This window comes from Zea mays, chromosome 6 (genome assembly GCF_902167145.1).
Source record: "Zea mays cultivar B73 chromosome 6, Zm-B73-REFERENCE-NAM-5.0, whole genome shotgun sequence".
NCBI lineage: Eukaryota > Viridiplantae > Streptophyta > Magnoliopsida > Poales > Poaceae > Zea > Zea mays.
This window is the reverse complement of record NC_050101.1, coordinates 74,716,333-74,731,538: the sequence shown is the minus strand read 5'-3', so window position 1 is coordinate 74,731,538 and position 15,206 is coordinate 74,716,333. Positions and strand designations below refer to the sequence as shown.

At 51.8% G+C, this 15,206-nt stretch overlaps 1 protein-coding gene across 1 annotated transcript; it reads right to left on the bottom strand.

Annotated features, from left to right (window-relative positions):
• Window positions 1–12,695: 12,695 nt before the first annotated feature.
• Window positions 12,696–14,722, bottom strand: LOC100283074 (rad1-like protein). The gene is made up of 7 exons (NM_001155976.2): window positions 14,514–14,722; window positions 14,330–14,419; window positions 14,090–14,244; window positions 13,574–13,694; window positions 13,364–13,483; window positions 13,203–13,273; window positions 12,696–13,116 (listed from the first exon to the last, which is right to left on the bottom strand). The coding sequence occupies exons 1-7, from the start codon at window positions 14,625–14,627 to the stop codon at window positions 12,876–12,878; spliced, it is 912 nt and encodes a 303-aa protein (NP_001149448.1). The 5' UTR covers window positions 14,628–14,722; the 3' UTR covers window positions 12,696–12,875.
• Window positions 14,723–15,206: the final 484 nt, after the last annotated feature.

The window sequence follows — 15,206 nt, the reverse complement described above, 5'->3', positions numbered from 1 at the left end:
CAACAAGTGCGAAAAACCGAAGTCTACCGCGGAGACTATCCGTGCAGAAGTCGCCTACGGGTGCAGCCGGGCTAGCGCAACAAGCATGAAAAATCGAAGTTCTCCGCGAAGACTATCCGTGCAACAGTTGCCCAAAGGCGCAGCCGGACGAAGCGTAACAAAAGCGAAAACGACTACACCAAACTGTTCGCGCAAAGACCAACTACATGCGCACCAGTCCAGCATAACAAATACACCTGACCAAGTACGTAACGCCTTCGCGAGCATAGCCGAATGTGCGAGGGCACACAACTTCATCATACAAGACATTACACATGTACAAGCGAGGGCATCACACTCTACATCGGCTCAACCTTCGGAATAATTCCCATCTCCCTATAGTTAAATAACATTATCCTAAGCTCCTCACCCGCAAAAAGACTTCGCAATCCCCCCTCACCTGCACTCACGGCGGCCGGCAAGGACAACAGTTCCTGCCGGCCAGCCCTACTCACACGAAGTCGACCGCTGTCCGCCCCACTCACTCTACGCTTCGCAACCGCCCTTCGCCGCCTACGCCCAGTACTCGGACCAGGCACAACTTCAGCATCCGCAGCGTGTGGCGAAGCCTCCGCTGCTGCCACATCCAAGGCCGCAAAGTAGTCCAAGTCCTCATCCGACGACTCCTCAGTCCACTCAACCGAGCTCGCAGAGTCGCCAAAATCAGAAAACTTAGATGCAGACCCATCCGATTTATTACCATCATCCACGGTCGAAGCCGCCAAAAAATTAGTAGTAGCGGTTGCGTGCGTAGGCCCAAAATCTTGAACCTGCGCAGCAACCAAGATTCAGCAACATATCCAAAATTCCCTAACTACCCACACCCACTACGCCACCTGCGAAGACCCAGCCGTCGCGGTCTCCTCCGCTGTCGACTCCGCCGCCACCTTCACATGATCCTCAGCCCTCGGCGCGGCAGTTGGCGACGGGCCTCTGACGACTGCAGTGGCTGCGAGGGCATCAGGAGCGCCTTCGGCGGTTTCCGGAGGCGGCTGCAGGGCAGCCTCGGGCACAGCCTCCGTCGGGTTCGGCTCCGGGTCAGGCAGCACGCTGTTCAAAGCCCCAAAGTCATCCACTCTCTCGCCACGCTCCGCCTGAGACACAACACACAAATTCAGCAAACCCATACATAGACCACATTCAACAAACACCAAACAAAAGCCAAACATTACCTGACCCCTCGCCGTCTCGGCCCGCTCCCTGACCACCTCTCGACCGTAGGGGCCCCACATCCGGTTGTAGAGGGCTCCGGCGGATTCCTTCACTATAGGGTCCTCAACCTTGTAGATATCACACTCGAAATCCTCATCAGCTTGGTCGAAGACCTCATAGTGCCGACACCCTTCACGAGAGAGCGCGTTCATCGCCTCTTCGCAGGTGACCAGGGAAGCATAAGACATAAACCCCTCCACGATGGTGGAGAGCGCCTGCAACTCCTCCTGTACCCACTCCAGGCAGCGAAGTCCGGGCTCTCGGTCCGGCACTTCGAAGTCAGCGGTCCGCGCGCCCAGCTCATGGTATGAATCCATAAGTTGTTTGCGTGTCCGCTCAGCCTCCGTGCGCGTCGCGGCCTCGGCCCTCTCCACACGGCTCTGCAGTGCGCTGAGCCGCTCCTCCAACTGCTCGGCGCGCTCCCTGGCAAGACCGCCCTCCACCCGCGCCAAATTGGCCTCCGCCTGCGCAGCCTGCGCCTTGGCGAGGGCCTCATTGGCCTCCTTCCTCTCCTCCGTCACTTGGCGCCGGAGGTTAGTCTTCTCCCCCTCCAGCGCGGCCACCTTATCCACCAGCTTGCGGCACTTACTGTCGGCGGCCGACTTCTCCCCGACGGCGTCAGCATGTTGCGTCCAAAGTCTCTCGACTTCGGCAGACACAACTGCCATCAGGGCCCCCGACGCCGCGCGGTCTGCGAAGTCAGCCGCCTACAAGACACACATAAGACCACAGCCCCGGCGAAGCCGGTAAATAAATAAAAAAAACCCGAAGTCTAGCTCAACGTACCTGACTCAGTGCCTCCTTCATCTCCTTCAGCCGGCGGGACACAGCACCCGCCTCGTCCCTGACGGCAGTGAGTGCCGGCATCTCGCCGCCAGCACTAAAAGCACCGCCCTTCGCCCTTGGCACCACGGCAGCCGCCGTGGTCGCCGCGGCAGGCGGAACAACAACAAGTTGGCCTTCGTCCGACCCTGCGACGTATCAACAAATTAAAAAAAACGAGCCAACGACTTACCAACAAGATAATCGTCCACACTAATGTCGGTGGCGAAGTCGGCGACGCGCTTACCCGGCGGTGGCAACTCTCGGGCCGCCTTCGCGGCCTCCGGCACCGTGCTGGACGCCGGTGCAGCCTTCGCAGACTTGGAACCACCGGCGGCAGCCGCAGCCTTCGGCGCCTTGCCGGATGCAGGGACGACCGACTTTGCCGCCAGCGGTGGCTTGCCTCCGCCGGGGGCAGCAGCCTTCGCAGCCCCCCGCTGCCTCTTCGGCCTGGCTTCATGAAGCCTGACGACCGCCTGGCGCTTCTGTGCAGCTCCCTGGCGATCCTTGTCCATCACTGCCGACACAACAGCAGCAATATTCCGCCCGTAAGGAAACACTTTCCACTCACGAACCATGCGAGATGTAAAAAAGTCTTCGCCGGCCACGCGGGGGATAGGAACATTCTTAGGCCACCAACCCCCGGTAACCCTCAGCATCCGCGTCGAAGACTCCCGGAGCTCGGGCGAAGACATCCTTCCCCCCCGGGGCCGCGCATGTCCTCATCAATTCTCTAGCAAAACCATCGGAAACCCCAAGTCCTCCCATAGCAGTACCTAGTTTCCTCTTCTTAGAGGACGGAGCAGCCGCCGGCGCGGGGTCGTCTCCAGACTCTACCACCGGTTTCTTCCCGCGACGATCCACATCGTCTTGGCCGGGATAACCACCATACGGTAGACGATTCAACTCAAAAACCCTGTTCAAGCGGTCATTAGACCCGCGAATATCATAGCTACGCTGGCCCTCTGTCTTCGGCACGTACCGACCAACGATCCGCACCGCCCCATCCTCCGCCTCACGCACAAAGGCGGCCAGATCGCGGCTATGCAGATCTAGCGCGAAGGCAACACTTCGCACCAGCTTTCCACCATGGGAAGGCATCCGGCGAGGGCATACTTCGCCCAACGTCCAGCCATACGCCAAGGGCTAGACCCCGTACGCCACAAACTACTCAACCAAATCGCGCCCGCTGCTCAGGCCGGCGGCGCACCGAAGGGCCCCTTCGTCCGCATCCTCATCCGCCACTTCAAACGACGGGTATGCTGAGTAAAAATGCGAGCACATCTCGGACACGGGCAGCCCCGGCTGGTCTTCGACTGCGCCCTCCGCGACGTAGAACCAAAACTCATGCCAGTTGCCCCACTTGTTGCGGGCGCAAGGAACCAACTCAACTACCTCCATCGAGGTCTTGCCAGTCTTCAGCGTAAATGTACAAGACCCAAACTGGGCAACTTCATCTCCGATCATCCTCTTCTGCCAGTGCAGGCAATAGTACTTCGCGAAGACTTCGACTGATGGCTGTCCGCCGTACGAAGTCGTCGCCCAGACATACTTCGATAGAGCCACCACGGCATTCGGAGTTAGCTGATGGATCTGAACGTTAAATCTGCGCAGGACTTCTCCAACAAATCGGTGCGCAGGCAGGCGGAGACCAGCGGCGAAGAACGCCTCGAACACAACCAACTCGCCCTCCGGCTCGGGGACTTCCTCCGTCCCCGGGACACGAGCGACTCCGCCGCCAAAGTAACCTAGCCGCTGCCTATCTTGCACGCGGACCGACGACATCCGCGACACACCAAAATCCACTGTATCGCTGGCGTGCAACTCCTCCGCCGCCACAGTACTCAGTGTTTCCTCAGACGACGCGTCGGCCGGCGGCGTAGCGGCAGCAGAAGAAGAAGAGGTCGGCATCGCTACGTACCGTCGGCGGCAGCGGGCGGTCTGCTTCACTCGAGCCAGATCTCCGGCGAACAAGAGCAAGGAGGGCAGACGAGCAGCAAGACGGTGGAAAAGGCGACTAAGGTTTTCACGGAGCGCGGAAAGATAAAGTTCAAAACGCGCCGCCCCCCGCCCCCTTTTATACACAGGGCGCGGCGCTTCGGGAAACCCGCAGTCCAACAGTACGGTGTCAATCAACGGTCATGTCAAAAACCCCCGCGGAACCACTTCGAGCGAGGGCAGCGTCTCCGCCATCTAGCGACGTCTTCGGCACCAGATGACTTAGTCGAACTGGTCCCTCGGAGGGCAAATGTTGGGGCGAAGGCGAAGACGCCACCCTTCGCTCGAGGCCTTCGCCGTGGTCGGTGGTCCAACGGAGACAAGACAACGAGCAGGGACACCCTTCACCCCATACGACATCGGACGAAGACCTATGATGAGGTCATCCCACCGTGTGGCTTCGTCCAGCATGGAGGCCCACGTGTGATCCGGCCCATTGTAACAGGCCCCGCGTGGCCGCTGTGTGTTACGGGCCTAATTTGTAAAGGCGCCTCTGTAATTACAGTCTGTAACCCCGCTTTATGGGAATATTCTGGGGATAACCTAGGTGTCTGAGGGCACATGCGTCCTTAACACAAGACGCTGGGCACTCAGATACCTATAAATACCCCCGCACAGTGCCCTTGAGAGGCTAGATTAACAGAGCTATTGCCATCTTGCGCGAGAACCCTGTTTACGTCACTACACACCCCCGTTGGATCCCCTTGCGGCAGAGAGCAAGTTCCAACATTGACCAACCTTGAAGAGGTGACGCCATACATGGAACAATTTCTTCATGAATTCTGGCGTCGATCAAGGGATCCCACTCCACAGGATTATGACGCTCTTCTTAGAAAGGGTGCGAGAAATGGGTTGCCCGATTTCATTTCCTGGTTCAAATGTAAGGTACGTGCTTAGTTTGTAAAAGAGATACGTCTTTGAACTCAATTTAGCGTCTTTTAACTTGCGAATACTTGCAGGGCCAAAGAGATCCGTCTATGAGTGCCGAGTTGAGACAAGTAGCCAACGGCTTTGCTTATAGGGTCAAGAAATATTCTGGGTATGACGTCAATGGATACCGTTTTCGCACAACACACTACGACAAAAGTCGGCCCAATCGAAAAACAACGTGTTCTAGAGTCTTTACGCCGGGCCTTGACAATGTCGATTATTTTGGACGAATTGAAGAAATATATGAGCTCAATTTTTATGGTTCCAAACCTCTTACTCCAGTGATATTCAAATGTCATTGGTTTGACCCTCAAGTGACGAGACGAACACATTCTAATCTTGGGATAGTCGAAATTCAACAAGATTCCACCTTAGCAGGAGACGATGTCTATATCGTGGCCCAACAGGCCACACAAGTGTATTATCTCCCATATGCGTGTCAAACGAAAGAACATCTTAAGGGTTGGGATGTTGTGTATAAGGTATCGCCGCACGGGAGGTTACCTGTTCCTAACGATGAAGATTACAACTTAGACCCGGACACATATGATGGAGAGTTCTTCCAAGAAGATGGGCTAGAAGGGCGATTTGAGATAGACTTAACTGAAGCTATCGAAATGGACGCAGATATTGAAATGGTTGTAGAAGAGGAGGATGATGAGGTGCAAAATGATAATGACTTAGTAATCCTTGAAGGCAATGATGAGGTTGCGTCTTCCGATGGTGTTGAGATTGAAATGCTTGATAGTGATGATGAGAGTTATGATCCGGCTAACCCCGACACATATGAAGATTATTTTTAATCGATGTAATGCTATATGACTTTTTATTTCGCACCTTTTTTAAATACATCTTTTTATATGTGCTTATTTGTTTACTCTTAATTGCAGGTTGTTGGACAAATATGGTGGGCGGTTTCCTGAGGAGGAGGAGGGGGAGGAGGAGTAGGACGGCGGACGATGCAGAGCAGGCAGCGCAGCAGGACGAGGCAGAGCAGGCAGCGCAGCAGCAGGCGGCGCCTCAGGACGACGACGACCAGCAGCAAGACGCCTCAGGTTCAGGCGACTCTAGTTCGAGGAGCATCTACCTGCGAGGCCCCGCGAGTCTCCCGCCGCGTCCCATACTTCGGGACAGACGACCGCTGATTCGGTCGGAAGGGGAGAGGTATGTAACTTTATGTTCTTCATTCTTGTTCATATTATGTGTTCAAAATCATAATATAAACTAATACTTTTTATTTATCACTTGGACAGGTCTTGGACGGTTTTGGATTATGCTGGGGGTCATCGTCGCCCCCCAACAACATCCTCGGCCTGCTGTGCAGGGAACACTTCCCTGAACTTGTGGAGTACGCCGGAGTGACGGGCCCAGCCTTCACCTTCGACCACTACGTCGTCGCCCCCGATGCAGTAGACCGGGTCGACAGGGAATTCAATAACAAGGCGGAGCGGGTGAAGCAAGAGTTGTGGGTAAGTCTTAGTATAATGTAAAATATGTCGCATTCATTGCAAATTCTTAAAATAATGTATGGATACATCGTTTTTGTATGCAGGATTTCTTCAGATGCAATGCTGGATACGAGGCTAGGGCGGATGTGGTGGCCACCACGAGCTGTAAGAAGCTCGTTATGGACATGCACTATGAGGCCCGCATCCAGGCCATCATCACCTACCACGGCTCCGTCCTTGGGGAGAAGGTGACCAAACCTCAAGCCCGAACCATGTCGTTGACCAGGGAGCAGTACCTGCAGGTAAAGTCATGCATGTTTGGTACCAGTACTCAATGCATGAATTTTATTTTATCTTCTGATATGCACTTTATGTGTTTACTTTGCAGGTGATTCCACATTGGTGCGCCGCACATCCTCTGTGCTGGGAGCAGATGGTGGATAGGTGGTGTTCGGCTGAGTGGGACGAGGCGCACACAGCTAGTCGGGAACGACGTTTGATGATGCAAGGCCCCTCCCACCACTAAGGCAGCCGGAGCCTGGGCCAATATGCCGAAGCATGGGTACGCCACCTTTTTTATTTAGATATATAGCACTAAGTTAGATATTATTTCTAACTATCTCGTTGGTTTTCGTTGCAGTCGGCGTCACATGGTGGCAGGCCTTGCTCCACCTTCTCGGCCTATGCTATGGCCCATAAGGGTAAGGCGACGTCCGACGTCACCTACAACCTAGATGACGGGCCCGAGGCCTACACCAACCCCGCCGTCTACAGCCGCCTCCATGACTACACCGCCATGGCGCAGGAGGTCCATGGCCCAGACTATGATCCGAGCACCGAGCCGATCGACCCCGATGTGCTCATGAGGGTTGGAGGAGGCAAGAGACATGGGCGGTACTGGATTGCCGACGGGGCAATCGACTCGTCCTCCACTCCCACTCTATCTCAGGTGAGAGCAAGGAGCACGGGCTCGAGTCCAGTCATTCGACCTCGGCACGACAGCTCACAGCATCGCATACAGCAACTCGAGGTTAGTGCTTCTGTAACTCGTCCTTCCTTGAGTTATATACCTATTCTTTGAGTTACTATAACATTGGCTTGTAATATTACAGACCCAACTAGAAGAAGAGAGGAGGGAACGTCACGAGATGGAGGCGAGGATTATGGCGGAGCGGGAGGCAGAGCGCCGGGCAGATCATCAGAGGATGGCGGAGATGTTCCAGTACATGCAGAGCCTTGGCGCCGCACAGGGCATCGCTCCACCACCTCCATTGTTCCCTCCAGTTGACCCTTCTCTCTTCCACACTCCTGTGAGTATCAAAATTGTAGTTAGATTTTTGTAATGCATCTGGTATAACACATGCAATCTCTTCTCTATGCAGGGCCAATCTGGAGCGGCATCCAACAACCCTCCGGAAGGGTTCAACCCAACGCAGCCCCGGTCAAACTGCCCACCTCCATGAGTGTTGTGTTTTCATTGTTTTAGACTTCAGAACTTATGTATAATACTTATGTATGTGTTTGATACTTATGTGAGACCTTGCGACGTTTGAGACTTATGTTTGTGTTTGATACTTGTGTTGAACACTTATGTTTGTGATGGATATTTATGTTTGTGGTGACGGTTTTATGTTTGTGTTGGCTATTTATGTCTGTGATGATATCTGTGATGTATATATGTGATATATATGTGATATCTTCTGTTTGTGTGGATAGAATACAAAAAACAAATAAAAAAGATATATACTGGTCACTTTGCCGAGTGTAACACTCGGCAAAGAGACGCTTTGCCGAGTGTAACACTCGGCAAAGAGACGCTTTGCCGAGTGTCAGGGTCATAACACTCGGCAAAGAGCACAGACCTGGGCACCGGCTTAGGTTCTTTGCCGAGTGTTATGTCGCTGGCACTCGGCAAAGAGGTCGGCTTTGCCGAGTGCCGCACAGAACACTCGGCAAAGAGTCTGACATGGGGACCCTCTCTGGCGGGCTCTTTGCCGAGTGTCCCAATTAGCACTCGGCAAAGACGGCAGCTTTGCCGAGTGCTGCCTGGAAGACACTCGGCAAAGATATCTTCTTTACCGAGTGTCACCGGGGACACTCGGCAAAGCCGCCGTCTCCGTCACCCGGCGCCGTAACGGCCGCTTTTCTTTGCCGAGTGCTCGCTGGCACTCGGCAAAGAGATTTGCCGAGTGCCCGAGAAAAAGCACTCGGCAAAGAAGGCTTTGCCGATACACTGTTTGCCGAGTCTTCTTTGCCGAGTGTTTTTAAGGCTTCGTCGAGTGCTTCAGGCACTCGGCGAAGCGATTGATTCCGGTAGTAACTTTTATTTTGGTGGTTTTTAGAGATCTACAAAGCTTGCATTTGGAGAGACCCCCCCCGTTGGTACAGCTCATCGATCGATATGCATGATCCATATCCTGGAAGCAACATCAGCGTCGGACTACGCGACAGTATAGGTATAGTACAGTAGATATTGATCGTTCAAGAGACAATTCAAGAGAAGCTAGTAGCCTGTTGTGCTGCCAATGCACGTACTGGGGGGATCCCGGCTGCTGCCTGCTGTCGTCGTTGCTTGATGCTGACAGCATGTCCTCATTCCAAGTATTCTGGAAAAACGACGGTATACGAAACCGGGAAACCCCAGTGAATCAGGCAATAATAATGATGTCGTGGCAGCAGCACAGCTAGCAGCGTGTCCTGCAGGTCGTCATGGCCCTTCTTCCTTGCATTATATTGGTGCCGACTTGTGAAAGAAAGGAAAAACAAACAAACATTTGTTAGATATATAGTAGTACATGCATAGATGTATTCATATATGTATATGTATACTAGTGCCAAACAAACTATGGAAGGTAGGGACCCTTCTGCCAAGACAAAAGAGCAAGATAGGTCAGCAAAACACTGAACTGTAGGAATTCCTACTAGATCCGCCATCCCCCACAAGATCATGTATTGTAGTATATGTGGAGCTTAGGAATTGCCTGCATCCACGGGTATGATTGTGGGCGGGTTTCGATAGACCTCTCGGGATGTGCCAAGTCAGGGTCGAATCTAGACCGAAATCTAAGTGGTGGCTCGACTACGTACTGAGTGATGGTCTAAATAGAGACTTACTAACTAATAACATTTTATATCTGTAGTAAATAAGATACAAATTCATTGCAACCAGAATTTTGAGTGAGGGTCTGAGAGGGGGGCATAACGAGCGGGTTTTTACTCCATCCGATATGAATCTGATCCATTGCCATCTTACGGTGGGAGAGAGCGAGCGAGAAAATGCCGAGGAAACGTACGAGATTTATTTTGCGCCTAGAGGCAAACGTACGCGTACGACACGGAATACGGACCATGAATGCGCCTCGTACAGGATCGTCTCTCTCTCCGTACGTCACTACTACGTCTCTGGTGGAGAATGGAGCCATCCGCATCGTCTGCCATTGTACTGGAAGCGAAAAGGTGTGTCTAGGAATTCGCTCGCGATGTTTGGTACCGAGGTACGTACAGTTGCAGGAAGAAAGCTAGTAGCGTGGTGCCATATCGTCACGCTCACGCGCACTCGACAGAAACGGGAGGGTTTCCGATCGAACATGCAATGCCACTTCGCCCATTCCTTTGCCTCACCTCATCAATGCCGGCCGGGCAGAGGAATGAGCTGTCACATGGTATAGGGATGGATGAAGAGTAGAGGAGGCCGGTGCCAAGCCCTTCGCCTTGCATGGAAACTGAAAAAACACAAAGGAGAAGAGAACATGCATGCATCGGTGCCGTCCGTAGCCAGCAGAGAGCCACCGGCCGTTCTGGAGCTCTGCGGCGAGTCATGCATCATCGATCCGATCCTTTGTTGCCAAGCTAAGGTAAAAAGGTGATCCAGATCCACAAGATAGATAGATATTATCTCCTCTAACAAAGCTACAAGAAACATGATTCCAACAGAACGCATGCAGCAGCAGCAACAGAACGCATGCTACTGATTAAAAGATTGTTCGATCGGCGATATATAAAAACAAGCGACGTCTCGTTTGCCCGCCCGCCCTTCTTTTAAGGGAAAAGGCTGCAGGGAAACGATTTTAGATTTTATTAAATAGTGAAAAAGGAGAGAACAAGGAGAGGACCGAGAGAGAAAACAAACAAATACACAGCAGAGAGGAAGAAAAAGACCGGCTGGCTATCGAGAATTTAGCCACAAAGACATCATCATAAGCCTCCGCACACTATTAAACCTAAGCATTTATAGCTTTAGTATGTCACTGAAGATGTCGTTCCGAGAGGAGACCTTATTACTTGCTGTTGTTATCTTCAGCAGGCCGTGCAAAGTATTATTTTACAATGTAGATTGTACTATTTATAGAATGATGTTTAAAATAGGTCACTGCCGGAGATAGTGTTAGTCTTCTTGTGGATAGCGATATCTTAAGCAGCTGCCATTGGTTGCATAGTTAATAAGTGCTTGTCGTTACAGCAAGCCATAACACATAAGCATTCACAACAACCTTACAGGGCCAATCAGCTGCTACTAGCTAGCAATCTTTTAGCATATGCATCGTCAGAGAGATGAGATCCGGAGGTGTGTGAGCTGTTGTCACATGCATGGTAGGATGAAGAAGATAGATATTATTTCCACTAACGAGCTACAAGAAGAAACAGAGATGATTCCTGTTGAATAATTAGACAAATTGTCTACAATAAGGTTTTTGGATTGTTGAATAATTAGACAAATTCCAGTTTAAATTCCGAATATAAATCATGACCAAATCAGAAGAACTGAAATAACAAGCCAAATCAGATGATGCGTACTGATTAGACTTACTGATAGATGGCACGCGCCGGAATCAGCAGGGTCGACGATGTCGAAGTAGCGAATTCAGCAGGGTCGACGAGGTCAGCAGATCACGAGCAGTCGCGTGAAGACGCTTCCCAAAAACCTTATTCGCCCTCTCCCGGTGCAGGATCTAGAAGACGAAGGGTTCCGGAGACCTGCTCTCCTGATCGCAGATGCACCTCTGCGGTCGGGACGAAGGGAACTAAAAGGCGGCTCAGCTATGAAGAGAGGCGAAAGCGAACTGGGATCTGCGGATGATTTGGAGGCTGGCTGCCGGGCTCCTTTTATAGGGCCGAGTCCGCGACCCCCGTGCTTATCCGCCCACGAAAATCTCGCAATCAGTTGAGATTTTATAGCGATCGGTTAGGATAAGCGTAACAGCCAAGAAACCAAAAAATCAAACGGCAAAAGGTAGCCGCGCCCCCGCAAGGCGAGGGGCCGGATTTCGGCGGACCATTCACGCGCATGTCGTGCGCCCGCGCCCTTCGCCCCGCCCAGGCCCGCCCCGCCCCCGGCCCGGCCAGGCGAGCGAGCGCGCGCGCGTGTGGCTCTCTACACTCTCTCCTCTCATCCATGACTTGGTGAGTGAGTGTGGCTTCCATATTTAAGCTAGCTCTACTCCACTAGAGCTAGCAATATGGTGCTAAATGGTTCCACCTATCCTCTAGCCATCCTCTTGTATGGGCTTTTGAGATTTTCTGGGATTTATTTGAATTTCTTAATTGGGCCAAGCCCATAAATCCTAACAATTCCAACAGAAAGCAGTCGTTTTCGGTACATATACACTACTTACTGTCTAAAAAAAGATTATTGTTCAGTCGTTTTCGTTTGCCTTAATTACACTTGGGCTCAAGGAGACCTTATTATTACCTGCCGTTCTTCACGGCTAGCAATAGCAATAGTTAAGTGCTTCTTGTTCAAGTAGCTGCCATTATTAGTTAATTGCATTATCGATATATTAGGCGGCGCCATCCCTATATATATGTGTAAGTGTAACTAACTCTGCAAGAATAACGACACTTCAAGCAAAACAGACAACGGTGGCAAAGGGAACGGGATGGCCAGCCGGTGCGCAGTTCTTGGATGGGAATGGGTGGGCATCAGTCGATCTACCGCGCCATTCACTAGTGGTTCAGGCCCATGTTGATCCCACTAGTCTTGCCAATCCGTCGCTCTATGGGCTGGCTAAATCATTTAAACAGATTCAAATGAAATTCGCAGAAAAGGCTTCAGAAACCAAGAGTGCTTTCCTATGTGGGTCACCAGTGGTTCAGGCCCATATCGGTCCCACTAGCCTTGTTCATCCATGAATTTATGGGCGGAATCAGCTTCAAGCACAAGATAAAACCCCCACTCTTACAAATCGTTTGTTTGTTTTGTTGGGAAAAAAAAGCTTCAGAATGAAAGGGCACTTTTGCAAATCACAAGGCCACAAACATGCGTTTCACTTGATTAGGAAAATAATGCGTGCCTAGTAACAGGATCCACATGATTAGAAACAGCCTGTCTGATAGACGATACTAGCCGTTTCAAAAACCAAGACCCGGCTTCAGTTTCACATGAACTACTCAAACAACATGCCGATAACACACTCCACAAAACGCTAGCTAGGCACCGTTATCGTCTTCTTCGGGCTTCACGAAGAACTCTATATGCGCGATCCGGCTCGTCTGCTCGTTCCCTCCACCAATGCTACGGAAGTACGGCATGCCTGGCCTGGCAAGCGACACCAGGTGCTGGACCTTCAGCATCCCTCCCCTCCCGATCGAGACCTTGGTCCTGCGGTTCTCCTTCACGGCACTGCTGGGGATGTTCGAGGTGGTCGCTCGGAGGAACTTGTATTTGTACCTTGAAGGAGAAAACAGCCACGCTCTGCAGATTAGCACGGGGAGCAGCGGAGGGGCGCAGCTCTGGGCACGAGGAATTTTTTTTACCTGTGTGACACTTCGTGCTCGCATTGGAACACGATTAGGAGGTCGGTGTTTGCATAGTAGGGGAATTCGGTCTGCCGAATTTGTGTAATAAGTGACAGTGAGTCATAGGCACAGCTGGGAGCTAAATGAACATATATAACAGCCAAACCTGTAAAACGGACCTGCAAGTCGCCATGACCTTCGCCTTTCAGTATAACCGTTGGAGGATCTGGTTGCATTCGAATCTGGATGCTGGAACCTGGCCATTCGAGGTCGTCGATCGTTTCTTTCAGGACGGCGGACTGGAATTTCAGGCAGCGAATCATATTATTCATCGTGAACTAAAATAACATAGTGCCAACAAATATACAGGGCGCGTCGAGACAGACTACCTTGACGGTAAAACTGACTGGACTATTCCCAGCATGCTCAAAATGGTAATCCCAGGAGACTGTGTCTGGAATTCTGGTTCTGATTTCTGCGTACAGGCATGCATCAGCAGAGCCCACAGACCTGCATTGACATGACAAGAGTCCCTCGAATGAGAATTTTTTATTCTTCTAAATGCTTTGAACTGCTTAGGTTACATATATCTTTGTATCCAATTAAACATCTCAAAGGTTAATAGAGAAGTGTTTCTTTAGTATAGACCAAGGGTCATATGATGTTGAGAAGTATGAGTTACAGCCGCATGAGTTTCAGCGGTTGCTCTAAACAAACAAACATTCTTAGATTCAGTTACATGCATAGAGAACCAGCTATTATCAGCCAATTATTAAAAAAAAACAAATGTGTCCATGTGACCTCTTCTCCCCACCCTAAATGGGACCAGGCCGGGACCCCACATGCACAAGACAAGAATCTTGATAGATTATAGGCACCAGCGCGCAGAGAGCATGCATACATACTTGAGGAGAAGCTGCATGTCGGGGCCAGGGTAACGGATCTCGACGGCGGACGCGTGGCCTGGCGATGAGAAGATGTTGAGGCAGTCGACGAAGAGACCCAGGCTGAGGCCGAACCGCTGCCTCCCGTCCCCCGCATAGTCGTACTCTACGAACAGCTGAGAGATTCCCGAACATGTCAGAGGTCGGGGCGCCCAGGCATAAATACAAACAGCTGACGCGCAGACAGAGGCAGCGGCGCACCTCGCGCTTGAGGAAGACCTTGGCCTGGAGACAACCGCTCTCCTCTACGGAGAGAACGATCCCGTGCTCCGACAGCTCCATCACCGCGTCCTACGCCACGGGAAATCCGGGGCTCGGGATTAGGATTTGGGAGCCGAGCCGGGGCGGGGCGGGAGGCGGTCCAGCGATAGATTCACGGACGGACCTGGTGGCGCTTCCAGCGGACCGAGGAGAGCGCGTCCACCATGCCGTGGACGCAGTCGATCTGGCAGACGAGGTCCGGCGCGTCGTCGTCGCGGCCGGGCGTCGACGAGCTCATCGCTGCTCACAGGTGGCCTGCTGGCGGGTGTTGCGTTTGGCGTTTGAGGTTTGCTTTGCGCGCGCCCTCCCCAGAATCCGAAGAGAATAACGACGTCTCTCGCGGGAACTAACCGGGAAGTTCGCCTCATTTTGATGGACAAGTTGTTCGTTTCGCTGGAATGAGGGGGTGTAATATATCTGGCTTTGATTTCTTCAATAATTACTATAAATTTTGGAGATTTGAAATTAATTCTGGTCTGTTTTAGCAGAAACGAATGGGCCCTTAAGTCGTTGACGCGGATGGGAACGCGCACGGCCCACTGGGCTTTGGGCTGAAGGGTTGTGCGGTTTGCTATCAGTGGTCCGATATTAGTGGGTTTTAGTAGTGGACCTAAAAAGAAATATATATGGTAGCGGTTTTTAAAACGAAAATGTCCATTTTATCTATGTCCTCTAGGGCGAACTAGTACTACCAATGGATAGGCCCGTTTTTTCTTAGACAAACATAAAAGTCTCTTCTGGTATACTAAGGGGGTGTTTGATTTTCTGATATTTAATTACTCTATTTAGTGCCTAAATTGCTAAAACAATGACTATA